The 16,518-nt window shown below is 48.3% G+C and overlaps 1 protein-coding gene across 1 annotated transcript in view; it reads left to right on the top strand.

Annotated features, from left to right (window-relative positions):
* Window positions 1-16,518, top strand: part of LOC143768046 (uncharacterized) — a 50,694-nt gene that overhangs the window by 10,979 nt on the left and 23,197 nt on the right. Inside the window, exons 2-6 of the mRNA XM_077256701.1 lie at window positions 6,191-6,328; window positions 6,458-6,634; window positions 6,724-6,847; window positions 6,931-7,025; window positions 7,224-7,314. Coding sequence (XP_077112816.1) covers window positions 6,251-6,328; window positions 6,458-6,634; window positions 6,724-6,847; window positions 6,931-7,025; window positions 7,224-7,314 — 565 coding nt within the window. The 5' untranslated portion in view covers window positions 6,191-6,250. The remainder of the gene's footprint in view (window positions 1-6,190; window positions 6,329-6,457; window positions 6,635-6,723; window positions 6,848-6,930; window positions 7,026-7,223; window positions 7,315-16,518) is intronic.

Below are 16,518 nucleotides of genomic sequence, written 5' to 3'. Positions count from 1 at the left end.
ACAGGGCCTTGGGGGACTCCAACAGAGAGAGGGTGGGATGAGGTAGTGTGGGAGTGGGAGGTATGTGGTTGGAAAGGTGTGAGGAGATCCAAGATAGGGCGAGATCTTTGATGCCATATGAGGAGGGGTATACATAATAAAAACAAGTACAGTAATCTTAAACGGTACAAATCACGACTGGTACAGGAGGAGAGAGGACCCTGCCGGCGAGGGCTCACAATCTACAAGGGATGGGTGAGGATACAGTAGGCGAGGGTAGAGCTGGTCGTGCAGCGATTGTTGGATCGGTGGTTACTGCAGGTTGTAGGCTTGCCAGAAGAGGTAGGTCTTCAGGTTCTTTTTTGAAGGTTTCCATGGTAGGCGAGCGTCTTATATGTTGGGATAGAGATTTCCAGAGTAAGGGTGATGCGCAGGAGAAATCTTGATTGTATTGTGGGAAGAGAAAATAAGAGGGGAGTATAGAAGGAGATCTTGTGAGGATCAGAGGTTGCGTGCAGGTAAGTACCCAGAGACAAGTTCACAGATGTATGGAGGACACAGGTGGTGGATGGCTTTGTGTGTCATGGTTAGGATTTTGAACTGGAGTCTTTGGGTAATGGGGAGCCAGTGCAGAGATTGACAGAGGGAAGAGGCTGAGGAATAGCTGGGGGACAGGTGGATTAGTCAGGCAGCAGAGTTTAAAGTAGATTAGAGGGGTGCGATAGTGTTAGAGGGGAGGCCACAGAGCAGAAGGTTGCAGTAGTCAAGGCGGGAGATGATGAGGGCATGGACTAGGGTTTTTGCAGATTCTCGGTTGAGGAATGTACGGATCCGTGAAATATTTTTGAGTTGAAGTCGGCAGGAAGCGGAAAAGGCTTGGAAATGTGGTTTGAAGGAGAGATCAGTGTCAAGGATTACCTCGAGGCAGCGAGCTTGTGGGACTGGGGAGAGTGAGCAGCCATGTATTTTAATGGATAGGTCTGTTGGGGGAGTCGAGTAAGATGGGAGAAAGATGATGAATTCTGTTTTGTCCATATTAAGTTTTAGAACTCTAGCGGAGAAGAAGGATGAAATGGCAGACAGACATTGTGGGATTCTTTTTAGTAGTGAGGTGAAATCTGGTCCACAGATGTAGATCTGTGTGTCATCAGCATAGAGGTGATACTGAAAGCCATGAGAATCTGTGAGCTGTCCGAGGCCGAAGGTGTAGGTGGAGAAGAGCAGAGGCCCCAGGACTGAACCTTGCAGGACTCCGACAGATAGGGGGCGAGGTGAGGAGGTGGTGTGCGAGTGGGAGACGATGAATGTCCGGTCTGTTAGGTATGACTAGATCCAAGATAGGGCAAAGTAAATGATGCCAAGAGATGAGAAGGTCTGTAATAGGGAATGGTCCACTGTTTCAAAGGCAGAGGACAGGTCTAGGAGGAGGACGACAGAGTAGTATCACTTGGCTTTGGCGGTTAATAGGTCATTGGTGACTTTAGTTAGGGCAGTTTCAGTGAAGTGATGCAGCTGGAAGCCAGGTTGTAAGTGGTCAAAGAGGGAGCAAGAAGAGAGGTGGGAGGACAGTTCAAGATGGACGTTTTGTTCCAGCAGTTTTGAGGCATAGGGGAGAAGTGATATGGGGCAATAGTTAGATTCAGACGATGGGTCAAGAGAGGGCTTTTTGAGGATAGGTGTGATTGAGGCATGTTTAAAGCTTGAGGGGAAGACACCAGTTGTTATAGGTTGAAGAGATGGGTTAGGGTTGTGATGAAGACTGTGGTGAGGATTAGGATGAAGTGGGATGGAATCGGGTCAAGTGCACAGGTGGTGAGATGTGATCTTGAGAGTAGAGTGGATCTTCTGTAATGGAGAAGTTGGTTTTGGAGGAGGGCTGAGCAATTAGAAGAAAGGGCTCTGGGGGTTGTCGACCAAAACTGGTTCTGATGCTATCAATCTTCTGCTTGAAAAATGAGGCAAAGTCTTCGGCTGAGATGAGTGGAGAGGGAGGAGGTGCTGGGGGACGGAGGAGAGAATTGACAGTGAATAACTGTTTAGGGTTCTGAGACAGGGAGGATATGAGAGACGAGAAGTAGGTTTGTTTTGCTGCATCGAGTGTGGCCTTGAAAGTAGTGAGGGACTGTTTGAATGCGATGAAGTCATCGTTGGAGTGGGATCTTTTCCAACTCCGCTCAGCAACCCTGGTAGCCCGTCTCAGTTCTTTGGTAAGGCTGGTGTGCCAGGGCTGTCTGTTGATTTTTCGAGCTTTTTTATCTGTGAGAGGGGCGACCGATTCCAGAGCTACAGCTATTGTGTTGTTATATAGAGCAGCAGCGGCATCCGCATTGTGTAGGGAACTTATGTCTGTAAGAGGGAGGAAGGATTCGGACAGTGAGTGTAGATCGAGGTGTTTAAGATTTCTGCGAGCGTGTGCGAGTTTATGGAGTGGGGATTGTGGACAAGGAGTAGCAAAGAGAGAGAATGTGAGTAGGTTGTGGTCAGAAAGAGAGAGAGAGGTTAGAGGTTAGATAGGGAGCAGAGGCGGGTGAAGATGAGGTCCAATGTGTGGCCATCTTTGTGAGTTGCTGCAGAAGACCATTGATTGAGGCCGAAGGAGGAAATGAGAGATAGACGTTTAGTAGCAGCTGAGAGGGAAGTTTCAATGGGGATGTTGAAGTCACCCATGATGATAGTGGGGATGTCAGCGGAAAGGAAATGAAGTAGCCAGGTAGTGAAGTGGTCAAAGAAAGAAATGGCTTGCCCTGGGGGGTGGTAAATGACAGCCGGTTGAAGGGGGAATAGATGCGCACAGAGTGCACCTCAAAGGAAGGGAGGGTAATAGAGGGTTGCAGTGGAATTTGGGTGAAGGAGCAGTTATCTGACAGGAGAAAACCAACTCCTCCACCATGTGTGCTGCTGGGGCGGGTGGTGTGTGAAAGGTGGAATCCACTGTATGAGAGTGCAGCAGGAGAAGCTGTGTCAGAGGGGTGAGCCAGGTTTCAGTGATAGCGAGGAAAGAAAGTTTGTTAGTAATAGATCATGGATGTAGGAAAGTTTGTTGCAGACAGAGCGAGTGTTCCATAGAGTTCCAGTTAGTAGGATTGGGGAAGCGGGGGCTGGGCGAATGGGTATAAGGTTAGAGAGGTTACGGAAAGCTGTGATAGAGCGTGGATGGGAGGTAAAAATGACTGTGGGAACGTGGTGAGGAGGACCAGGATTTGGAGCAATATCACCGGTAGTGAGGAGGAGCAGATAGTGTTAGCAGGAGAAAGCATGAGGGGGCTGTCTGTGTTTGGAGACAGAGAATTGTATGTTGAGGAACAGTTTTGAGGAGGAGGTGAGCTGGATGGATGGGGAGAATTGAAGAACAGATGGACAGTTCCTTACTAGGTGTAGGGATTAGGGGGGTTAGCAGAAAGTGAAGGATTATAGGGGTGAGAGTGAAAACAAATAGAAACATTGTTTTCAGTGTATATTCATACTTGGCCGGGGCTCCTTTGACATCAATTACTGCATCCAAGCAGCATGGAAGCGATCAGCATGTGGCACTGCTGAGGTGTTACGGAAGCCCAGGTTGCTTTGATGGCAGCCTTCAGCTCGTCTGCATTGTTGGGTCTGGTGTTTCTCATCTTCCTCTTGACAATACCGCACAGATTCTCTATGGGGTTAAGGTCAGGCGCGTTTGCTGGCCAATCAAGCAAAGTGATACTATTGTTTTTAAGCGAGGTATTGGTACTTTTGGCAGTGTTGACAGGTGCCAAGTCATGCTGGAGAATGAGGCCATGTTCACACGTTGCGGATTGTTTGACGCTGCTGATGTGCCGCAGTTTTCCATGCGTTTAACAGTGGCATGTTAACCTATGGAAAACCAAATCCGCTGCGCACATGCTGCGGAAAAAAACACGCGGGAACTCAGCGTTGTTTTTTCCGCAGCATGTCAATTCTTTGTGCGGATCTGCAGCGTTTCTGCACGCATTGACTTGCATTGAGTCAGGCAGATCCGCAGCATGTAAAAAAAGATCTGCGGTTTAGCTGCGGGGGAAATGCTGCAGATCAGGAGGAGGGAAGAGTGCGGGCGGAGACTGTGCGTGTATGTGTGTGCGGGTGGGTCCGCGTGTTTATGTGAGTGGGGTCTGTGCAGGGCTGTCCCGGGGGCTGTGCGGGGGGGGTCTTTGTGTGTGTGTGTGTGCAGGCATCGTCCGACGGGAGTAAAAGTCCCATCGGGCTATGCCTGCTACAGTGACAGTGATTGACACATTAGCCAATGATGGGACACTAGTAGTCCCATCGTCCGGCTAATGTGTTGAATGTAAAAAAAACACATATAACATACAGTACATACAACATAGGACATACAGAACATATTACATACAACATATGACATACAGAACATACTACATACAACATATGACATACAGAACATGTTACATACAACAGTACATACAACATATGGCAGTACATACAACATGACATACAGAACACTTCATACAACATTACATACAACATATGACATACAGAACATACAACAGTACATACAACATACGACAGTTCATACAACATAACATACAACACAACATATAGCACATACAACAGTACATACAACATATGACATACAGTACAGACAACAGTACATACAACATATGACATACAGCACATGCAACATACAACAGAACATACAACATATGACATACAGTACATGCAACATACAACAGTACATATGACATACAGTACATACAACATGCAACATATGATGTACATAACATACTACATACAACAGAACATACAACAATAAATACAACATACAACAGTACATACAACACATACATATATCTACAGTACAGTATATATACAGTACATCCAACATATGACATACAGAACATACTACATACAACAGTACATGCAACATACAGTATGACATACAGTACATGCAACACATACATATAGACATACAGTACATATACACAACACATATAGTAGATACAACATAGAGTACATACTCACCATCACCTTGATCCCCGAAGCCATTGCTCGCCTGTAAAAAATATTAAAATAATAAACTTTCACTACTATAGGATTAGTAGTTTTTCACTATTTGCAACGGATCCGTTTTTTCAAAAATTTGCCGGATCCTGCCTGCCTGAAAAAAACCTGATGTGTGAACGTAGCCTAACTATCCATATATCGATCTACATCTATCCATAGATATATCTATCCATACATATATCTATAGATAGATACATAGATCTATCCATATATCTATAGATCTATCTATATGTAGATCTATCTATATATCTATCTCATTCCTTCTATCTATCTATAGATGTGGGATAGATACAAGGAACGGGATAGATAGATAGCTAGATAGATAGATAGAAGGAATGAGATAGATAGATAGATATGGGATAGATAGAAGGAATGAGATAGATAGATAGATAGATAGATAGAAGGAATGAGATGAAGGAATGAGATATATATCTATCTATCTATCTATCTATCTGTGTGCAATGGAGAGTGGGTTGGACAAATGTAAAAGAGGAGGTTGGACAAGAAATTACATCACAAATATTTTTTTTTGTTCAATAATACATCTTTATTTAGCTTTCAAAAACGCATCAAAAACCGCATAAAAAAACACATCAAAAATGCACCTGCGTTTTCTGCCAAGAGATGCAGGTTCAGTGCAGAAAAATCCACAGGCAAATCTGCAACGTGTGCACATACCCTGAAATTTCCATCTCCAAAAAGCTTGTCGGCAGAGGGAAGCATGAAGTGCTCTAAAACTTCCTGGTAGACGGCTGCACTGACTTTGGTCTTGATAAACCACAGTGGACCTACACCAGCAGATGACATGGCTCCCCAAACCATCACTGATTGTGGATACTTCATACTAGACCTCCAGCAGCTTGGATTGTGCACCTCTCCACTCTTCCTCCAGACTCTGGGACCTTGATTTCCAAGGTCTAGTGTGAAGTATCCACAACCAATGATGGTTTCAGTCCCAAAAAACATATGATTCCTACAGCCAATAAGTTGCCTAAGCAGTGGCCAACTTAGCTAGTGATTGGGAGCATGGAAGAGATGTCGTGGTCAGCAATTCAACTTGTGTTCCGGTCTGTACAAGACTAGAGAATGCAATATCTACATATTCTTTCTCCTGGTATGCCTCCCCTTGTTGTCATTCTTTAAGATGTTACATTGGCTCATTTTCTTCCTATTCATTTCCCTACAGTGTCAGATCTTCTCAGTGGACATCTTGTATATTGAGAGAATTTTTCTGAATTAATCAAGGATGGATATGGACAGAGACAAGATGGCGGAGAGGATATTACACCTCACCCTAGAGATCCTCTTCCGGCTTACTGGAGAGGTGAGAGATTCTGATGACGTCACATTACATCATTCTTATCTTTGGGAATAACAGATGGACAGAACTGGAGAGGTGAGGACTCTGGAAATGTCTGTAGTGAGATTTATTAATGTGTCTCTCCATTACCAGGATTACACAGTGGTGAAGAAGACCTCTAGTGAGAGCTGTCAGGACCCTGTGTCTGAGGGATGGGGAAGACCCCTGAGCCCAATCACAAGGCCTCCACCTCACCTAATACATAAGGACATCAATGACCAGAAGATCCTAGAACTCACCTACAAGATGATTGAGCTGCTGACTGGAGAGGTGACACTGCTGGGAATGGGAATGCTGGGACATTATACAGTAACTCTATGAAGGAATCGGGGGGATGACGGTATCATTGTTTGTGTCAGGTTCCTATAAGGTGTCAGGATGTCTCCATCTATTTCTCCTTGGAGGAGTGGGAGTATTTAGAAGGACACAAAGATCTGTACAAGGATGTCATGATGGAGGTTCCCCAGCCCCTGACATCACCAGGTAATAGACAGGACTAATTACACACGGCCTATAATTATCTGTATGTAAAGAATGAATTCAGTCCCTGTATGTGTTTCCTCCAGATCTATCCAGTAAGAAGACAACACCAGAGAGATATCCTCATCCTCTTCTTCCACAGGACTGTAAACAAGATCTCTGTGTTCCTCAGGATCATCAGGTAGATGGAGAGAAGGAGTCATGAGATCTCCCCTATGATGTGTAGATGGCTGTGAAGGTCTTGTACTCAGTCTTGTTTTATCCACCAGTATTATATGTTTTATGCTTGTGTAATGAGAATGGTGGAGATGGCAGGATTAGAGCTCTTCATTGATGTGACTTCTCCATCTGTCGGTGACATTTACAACATTTGTTTCAGGGTGAAGATCTGACCCATATTAATACTACAGAGACATGTGTGAGGGGTGATAAGGTGTGTAAAGAGGAGATTCCAACATATGACTACCCAGGTGAGTAGTGACCACTAAATACAGAGAAGTCACAGATTCTTCTCAGTGACCGGCTGTGGCTGCTTTATCAGTCGTGTAGTTTGGCCTTATCACAATTGTGTGATCACCATTTTGCCTCTAGAATAGAACATTCTCCTCCATCTAAAAATGTTCAAATGATTTTGTGAAAGCCCTTTTCTATTGAACTTACAACCTGGAGGATACACCTACCCCCTGGGATTAGTGTGGCACCCCAGGAGTTCAGGTACCACAGTAGTGCTGCCTTCTTCTCGGAGAAGGTAGTGCTGTGCCTGGAAACGAGAAGGATTTCTTTGGCAGGTAAACCATGCACACAACACCTTCTGAATCCAGGCCAGGAGGGGGAGTTCTAAACCCGGTTTCAGTGCAGCTTCCCTGAATAAAGATCCTGGTCTGGAGGAGGAGTCAGTTTAGTCTGGAGCAGACAGTGAAGGGAAAGGAGCAGAGGAGAGATCAAGGGCTAGAGGAGGCTGTGAGTGGGCCTCCTTAAGCCAGAGCGCAGAAACTGGGTACCGGGAGCCCGAGGCTAGGCTGTGGGGAGCTGCAAGCCCCATAGCAAAACCGGAGGGCATAGGACTATGCGTCAGTTGCCCACACCACACCTGTTGTACCGCAGCATTCTGGAGCCTGGAGTCACCATGCAGAGACCCCAGAAGGAATGGTTCAAGCTGCCTTCCATACAGGTACTGTCCCAGGACAGGGAAGAACGAGGACCTTGTGATGACACTTCAGGTAGCAAGGGACTAATAGTGAGTGCAAAGTGGAAGGCTCCCAACCTGACCTGCCAAGGCGACTTCCACTTGTGTCCGGGCTGCCTGGACTCCTTCTGTACCTGTTGCCGGTACCCTGGACTGAGGCTGAATATCATCTCAGTAAACCAGGTAAAGACTGCAACCCTGTGTCCTTAATTTATCGGCAACCCCCCATTTTTGCCATATACCTTGTGAGCCCTGGGGACCCCGCTTCACCTGTGGGAAGCATCACCATCTAGCTGCCATACCATCAGCCCAGAGGACCCCTTTAAGCGGCGTCGGTCCCCACTGACCGAACACCACAGGTGACGTCCAGACAAACTTTATTGAAAAACCCCTTTAAAGACCGTTCCCCTTTAATTGGGCACCCAGGGCACGGACCGGGTCGCAGCCACCGTGACATCCCCTTTAAGACCGGACCTGGTACCGAGTACCCCAGGCCCTAGCGGACGACCCATTAGAAGATTCTGATCTTTACCTGGCCAGATCTGTAAAACCCAAATAACAGTGCACATAGAATGTGCTGACAAGTTAGAAAATCACTTGAAAAAAATATTATGATGGTCCTCTAAGAGAAAGCGGAGGGTAATGATGCTGTTGGCTTCCTAGAATCCCGATTAGGGATGAGGGAATGTGGTCAGTGATACTCGGATATCACGTGATTATCTGGGTGCTCGGATGTGCTCGTTACTCGGTGAGCATTATCCGGTGCTTACTTTCAAAATTGAATCCCCCCCCCGCATGTATAGCGCCTGTTACACAGCCAAAAAGCATGCGGGGATTGTCTGTGGGTCACTGTAATGCTGTAGCCATCTTAGTAGTGGCATTACTCTCATTCCTGGCTGTGTGACATCATCAGGGGGTTGTTAAAATGGTAGGCGGTGTCAGGCTCGGCACAGTGACACCATTGCACAGCTCTGTGACAGTTGTTATTGGAGGAGAGAGTGCTTGTCCAGGCGTGTGTGTGTGCAGTACAACGTCTCAGAGTCCTGTAGTGTAGACACTGGTGCTGAAGCTGAACCATCATACTAACAGCCCTTCTAATCTTGTGCTTTGAAGTTTGTATCAGATGCAATCTGCATTTAGCCTAGGGAGGAAGGGAGAGTTGCAGGAGCAGGGAGAGTGGCTGAATACAGTCTGTAGGCAGCGATTAGGGCAGGGGTGGGGAACCTCGTGCGGCCCGCAGGCAGGTCCCCGGAGTCAACAAGGCTCGGGCGGCAGCCATATCCTGCCAGCTGCCGGCCCCTTAACCCTCAAGTGCACAGTATTCAGCGTTCATTACAGAACGCTGCCTGCATATGAATGATGTCATTGGGGTGGGCGGGGTTAGTGCCCAATGCACTCCCGTCCTCCTGTTCCGGAAGAGGAGCTGCTGCTAGAGAGTTCAAAGTGTTCTGTGTCTGCAGCTCTGTACTTTTCTGCTGGTGAGCTCTGCCCCTAAGGCTACTTTCACACTAGCGTTAACTGCAATACGTCGCAAATGCGTCGTTTTGCCGAAAATACGCATCCAGCAAAAGTTCTTGCTGGATACGTTTTTTCGTCATAGACTAACATTAGCGACGCATTAGCGACGCATTTGCGACGCATTGCCAAACGTCGCGTCCGTTTTGCGACGCTTGGGCGTGTGTTAGCGGACCGTCGGGAGAAAAAAACCTTACATGTAACGTTTTTTGCTCCCGACGGTCCGCTTTTTCCGACCGCGCATGCGCGGCCGGAACTCCGCCCCCACCTCCCCGCACTTCCCCGCACCTCACAATGGGGCAGCGGATGCGTTGGAAAAATACATCCGCTGCCCCCGTTGTGCGGCGGAGACCACGCTAGCGTCGGGAACGTCGGCCCAACGCACAGTGACGGGTCTTTCCCGACGCTAGTGTGAAAGTAGCCTAAGCTGTGTGCCCCCCAGTTATTTGCCCCAATATGATCTTTGTGCCCCCAACTCTATGACCCCCCTCTGATCTGCGTCTCCAGCTATGGGCTCCCCTGTGACCTCTGTGCCCCAAAGCTATATATCCCCAGTGATTTCTGTGACCCCCCCCCCAGCTATGTGCCCCTCCTTCTATGATCTTTGTGCCACCCCCCGGTGATCTGTTCCCCCTGTGATCTCTCTGCTCCCCCAGCTATATTCCCCCCCTGTGATCTGTGCCACCCCTGTGATCTATGTCATTCCTGTGTCCCCCTACTTTGAACCCCCTGTGGTATTTGTGCACCCATGTGTTCCATGTGCCCCCTGTGATATCTGTCCCCTCCAGCTATGTGCCCCCCCACCCCGTGAACTCTGTGCCACCCTGTTTTCTTCATGCCACCCCCCTGGTGATCTGTGTCCCTTTCGTGATCCATGTGCCTGCCAGGTGATGTCTGTCCCTTCCAGTGCTATATATCCCCCTTCCCCCAGTGCTGTATATCTCCCCCAGGGCTGTATGTGCCCTCAAATGATATGTATATTCCCCAGGGCTGTATGTGCCCTCAAATGATATGTATATTCCCCAGTGCTGCATTTACCCCAGACGTACTGTATATCCCCCCCACCTGTGATGTATATAGCCCCCAGTGATGTATGTGCCACCAGTGATGTATATTCCCCCTAGGGACATATATACCCCCAGTGCTGTCTGTGCTTCCTAGTAATGTATATAGCCCTTCAGTGTTGTCTATTCCCCCCGGGCCTCCCCAGTGATGAATATGTCCCAGCATCTCCTGTGATGTGTATGCCCCCCCAGCCCCTCCTGTAATTTTATATGTGATATATAGCACTCCAAAAAAGCGTTAAAAAATGTTTCCGGATGCAATTGGTCATCCATACAGGGAAAGGTCCTTGGTGGACAGCAAAGATGGTGGAATCACGTCAGACTCCCGAGGGAGTGACCGGAAATTTGGGACTAGAAATTTCGGGGCCCTATACTGGCAAAATTTTCGGGGCCCGCCTGGAGACTCCACCCAGGCTCCACCCCAGCCCCGCCTCCACCCCTCGAACTGTCCACAGTCCCACCTTTCTCTCTCTTGGAAAAACTCCACTTCTCACCTTCACCTATCGCACATTAACAGTTCCCACCACTAGATCACACATATAGCCGGCAGCTTTTGTTTTGGCAAAAAGATTTTTTAAGCTGCCACCATAACACTGTAGACACTTTTGGCCGGGCCCCACTCTGCTGTAACCTATTAAATATTTGTTAAAATATGCAATACAATTTAGGTATTTTTATTTATTTTTCAATTTTTAAAATGACCAATAATATCACATACAACGAACAAATACCGCTACACCATGTCCAGACCACATATTACCACCACAGTGATCGAATAATATCACAAACAAGGGACAAATACCACCGCATCATGTCCAAATCACATTTTACCACCACATAGTGGTCAATAATGCCACATACAGGGAACAAATGCCACCACACCATGACCAGACCACATATTGCCACCAGTGACCGAATAATATCACATACAAGGAACAAATCCCACCGCACCATGACCAGACCACATATTACCACCACATAGTGACTGAATACTACAATACTGATCAGTAATAAAAAAAAAATAATACAATACTATCACCATAAGTGCCATTATACACAGGAGATTTGTACTTAGTATGCAGTGTCTGTGTACAGGTAATACAGTGATCACTGGTGGTATTATACACAGGAGCTCTGTATATAGTATAGTGTCAGTGTATAGGTAAGGCTAGTTTCACACTAGCGTTTTGAGGAGCTGCGGAGGGCTGCGGACTTCCTCCGTGAAGCCCCGCCTTCGGCCGCTTGCTCCACCTACTTCTGCATGCGGCCTGCGTACCTATCTTTAACTTTAGGTACGCAGGTCGTGCCGCTGTATGCGGATGCTTCCGCATGCGTCGTTTTGACAATGCGGAGAAAAAAAATTGCTACAAGCTGTGTTCTACGCTGGTCGCCGCATCGTTAAAATGACGCATGCGGAAGCATCCGCATACAGCGGCACGACCTGCGTACCTAATGTTAAAGATAGGTACGCTGGCCACATGCCGGCCGCATGCAGAAGTAGGCGGAGCTAGCGGCGGAGGTGCGGCCGAGGGCGGGGCTTCACTGAGGAAGTCCGCAACGCTAATGTGAAACCGGCCTAACACACTGACTCACCAGTGACGTCTCTAGGTGAAGTCCTTCATCTTTGTTTTTCATCTTTCATCCAGCACAGCCTGGGCTCGTCCCTGCAGGAAATTACACAGTTATCTCAAGCTCCGCTTGCAGAACACATTAATTAATTTTTCCCAACTTCTACATTACACCACATGAAGAAAAAAAAAGACTACATGGTATAACTCTACACAGTAACAGGACCGCCCCCCCCCATTTAAAGCAGTATACTCAAAAAATAAATACATCACTGCAGTAATAATATCCCTTAATTAGCCCCTATGGTAATAATATTCCCCATCCTGGCCCCTGTGTGTCTCATTCCTGGCTTCAGCCATATGTTCTCCCATTCTACCCTCATGAGTATCCACTCTGCCCCATATGATCTCCCCATCCTGCCCCATCTGTCTCCAATCATGCCCCCATGTCTTTCATCCTGCCCAGTGTCTCCAATCATTCCTTGCATCTCCATTCTGCCCCCTATGTCTCCAGTCATGCCCCCATGTCTGCAATCCTGCCCTTCGTCTCCAATCATGCTCCGTGTATCCAATCCTGCCCCATCTGTCTCCAGTCATGCTCCCAGTGTCTCCAGTCATGCTCCCAGTGTCTCCAGTCATGCCCCCAGTGTCTCCAGTCATGCCCTGTATCTCGCATTCTGCCCCCACGTCCACCATTCTGCCCCCATGTCCACCATTCTGCCCCCATGTCCACCATTCTGCCCCCATGTCCACCATTCTGCCCCCATGATCAGCGTTCTTCCCCCGTGTCCAGCATTCTGCCCCCCCGTGTCCAGCATTCTGCCCCCCCGTGTCCAGCATTCTGCCCCCCCCCCGTGTCCAGCATTCTGCCCCCCCCTGTGTCCAGCATTCTGCCCCCCCCCGTGTCCAGCATTCTGCCCCCCCTCCCGTATCCAGCATTCTGCCCCCCCTCCCGTATCCAGCATTCTGCCCCCCCTCCCGTGTCCAGCATTCTGCCCCCCCTCCCGTGTCCAGCATTCTGCCCCCCCTCCCGTGTCCAGCATTCTGCCCCCCTCCCGTGTCCAGCATTCTGCCCCCCTCCCGTGTCCAGCATTCTTCCCCCCCTCCCGTGTCCAGCATTCTGCCCCCCTCCCGTTTCCACCATTCTGTCCCCATGTCTCAGTCTTCCCCGGGCCCCCGGATTGCCACTCTCAATAAAAAAAAAAGTTCTTCTTACCTGGCCGTGCTCCTGCGGCGGGCGAAGCTCCCTCCATGCAGCTGAAGCGCGCACTCGCCGGCGACTGACAATGATGTCAGGCGCCGGCAACGTACGTGCTGTGGCTGACGTCAGCTCCCAGCCTCCCGCACGTCAATAGTGTAAAAACTGCCGCAGCGCCGGTAAGGGCCTGGTTTAGCCTGCCGGTAGGGGCCCAGTGAGCAGATGAGACGTGGCCCGATGCGGGCCCCCTCTGCCCACTGGGCCCCATACGCCAGTCAGGGCAGTAATGCCCTGATGGCAGCTGTTATGAGCTGGTGGTTTAGGAGCAACATGGGGCGTGCTCTGGAGGAGGTGGTACCTGTACTGACCGCAGTTCCTGAGCTTAACACAATACTAGAAGTAGCCGTGGGATGTTCCTGTCACTCCCTAGACACCTCGTCACAGCCGGAGGACTAACTACCCCTAAAGATAGAAACAGGAAAGCTATCTTGCCTCAGAGAAAATCCCCAAAGGATAGAACAGCCCCCCACAAATATTGACTGTGAGTGGAGAGGGAAATGACATACGCAGAATGAAACCAGGATGTAGCAAAGGAGGCCAGTCTAGCTAGATGGATAGAACAGGACAGAATACTGTGCGGTCAGTATTAAAAAGTAGAAAAATCCACCACAGAGTTTACAAAAATCTCCACACCTGACTAAAGGTGTGGAGGGTAAATCTGCTTCCCAGAGCTTCCAGCTTAACTGAATAAATCCTTACTGACAAGCTGGACTAGAAAAGTGCAGAAAGATTAAGTCCACAACAAGTGGACTGCAAAAGAACAAAGCAAGGACTTAACTTTGCTGAACTGGTCAGAATATCAGGGAAATCCAAGCAGAGATGTGAATCCAACCAGGAACCATTGACAACTGGCACAGGCTGAAGGATAGAACCAGGCTAAATAGCCAAGCCAGAAAGACAATCAGTGGAAGCAGCTGCTGACTACTAAATCCAAGGAGCAGCAGTACCACTTACAACCACCGGAGGGAGCCCAAGAGCGGAATTCACAACAGTACCCCCCCTTGAGGAGGGGTCACCGAACCCTCACCAGAGCCCCCAGGCCGATCAGGACGAGCCAAGTGAAAAGCATGAACCAAATCGGCGGCATGGACATCGGAGGCAACAACCCAAGAATTATCCTCCTGGCCATAACCACTTCCACTTGAAGATACTGAAGCCTCCGCCTCGAAAAACGAGAATCCAAAATTTTCTCCACCACATATTCCAACTCCCCATCAACCAACACCGGGGCAGGAGGATTAACAGAGGGAACAAAGGGCACCACATATCTCCGCAACAACGATCTATGGAAAACATTATGGATGGCAAAAGAGGCTGGAAGGGCCAAACGAAAAGATACCGGATTGATAATCTCAGAAATCTTATAAGGACCAATAAACCGAGGCTTGAACTTAGGGGAAGAAACCTTCATAGGAACATGACGAGAAGATAACCAGACTAAATCCCCCACCCGAAGCTGGGGACCAACACACCGACGGCGGTTAGCAAAACGTTGAGCCTTTTCCTGAGACAACGTCAAATTGTCTACCACATGAGTCCAAATCTGCTGTATCTTGTCCATTACAGAATCCACACCAGGACAATCAGAAGGCTCAACCTGCCCCGAAGAAAAACGAGGATGAAAACCAAAATTACAAAAGAAAGGCGAAACCAAAGTAGCCGAACTAGCCCGATTATTAAGGGCAAACTCGGCCAACGGCAAGAAGGCCACCCAATCATCCTGGTCAGCAGACACAAAGCATCTCAAATAGGTTTCCAAGGTCTGATTAGTTCGCTCAGTTTGGCCATTTGTCTGAGGATGAAACGCCGAAGAAAAAGACAAATCAATGCCCATCCTAGCACAAAAGGCCCGCCAAAACCTAGAAACAAACTGGGAACCTCTGTCAGACACAATATTCTCCGGAATGCCATGCAAACGAACCACATGCTGAAAAAACAATGGAACCAAATCAGAGGAGGAAGGCAATTTAGGCAAAGGTGTTGTGGATTCTGTTTGTGGGCTCCCTCTGGTGGTTACTGCTGGTACTGGGTGACTTTGGTGGGTTGCGGCCTTTGGTTTCCACCTGTCCATCAGAGGCTGGGTGTTTCCTATTTTACCTGGCCTTTCTGTGATTCCCTTGCCGGCTATCAATGTATTCAGATGTGCTCTGTTTGGTTCCTGCCTACCTGCTCCCAGATCTTTCAGGATAAGCTAAGTGCTGATTTTCAGTTGTTGGTTTTTTTGTCCAGCTTGCTTATTATGTCTCTATGCTAGCTGGTAGCTCTAGTGGACTGAGGTTCTCCCCATGTGCCATGAGTTGGCACATGGGTTCTTGTAATCTCAGGATGGTTTTTTGATTAGGGTTTTTTGCTGACCGCTCAGACCCCTTTTGTATCGTTCTGCTTTCTAGTTTACAGCTGGCCTCAATTTGCTGAACCTATATATATCATCTCTATGTGTGTGCCTTCCTCTCATTTCACCGTCAATACATGTGGGGGGCAACTATACCTTTTGGGGTTCATTCCTCTGGAGGCAAGTGAGGTCTTTATTTTCTCTGCAGTACTAGTTAGCTCTTAGGCTGGTGCGTGGCGTCTAGAACCAACGTAGGCACGCTCCCTGGCTATCTCTAGTTGCGTTTGTCAGGCGTAGGGCAGCGGTCAGCCCAGGTTCCATCACCCTAGAGCTCGTCCTATATTTTGTATTACTTTGCTTGTCCCTTGCTATCCCTAGCCATTGGGGATTCATGACACAAAGGTACCAAATGGACCATTTTAGAGAACCGGTCACAAACCACCCAGATAACAGACATCTTCTGGGAAACAGGAAGATCCAAAATAAAATCCATGGAAATATGCGTCCAGGGCCTCTCAGGGACCGGCAAAGGCAAAAGCAACCCACTAGCGCGGGAACAGCAAGGCTTGGCCCGGGCACAAGTCCCACAGGACTGCACAAAAGAACGCACATCCCGCGACAAGGAAGGCCACCAAAAGGACCTAGCAACCAAATCTCTGGTACCAAAAATCCCAGGATGACCAGCCAACACTGAACAATGAACCTCAGAAATAACCTTACTTGTCCATCTATCAGGAACAAACAGCTTCCC

Source organism: Ranitomeya variabilis, chromosome 4, assembly GCF_051348905.1.
Source record: "Ranitomeya variabilis isolate aRanVar5 chromosome 4, aRanVar5.hap1, whole genome shotgun sequence".
Classification (NCBI taxonomy): domain Eukaryota; kingdom Metazoa; phylum Chordata; class Amphibia; order Anura; family Dendrobatidae; genus Ranitomeya; species Ranitomeya variabilis.
The sequence above is the reverse complement of the archived record's forward strand: the minus strand, read 5'-3'. Positions and strand labels throughout refer to the sequence as shown.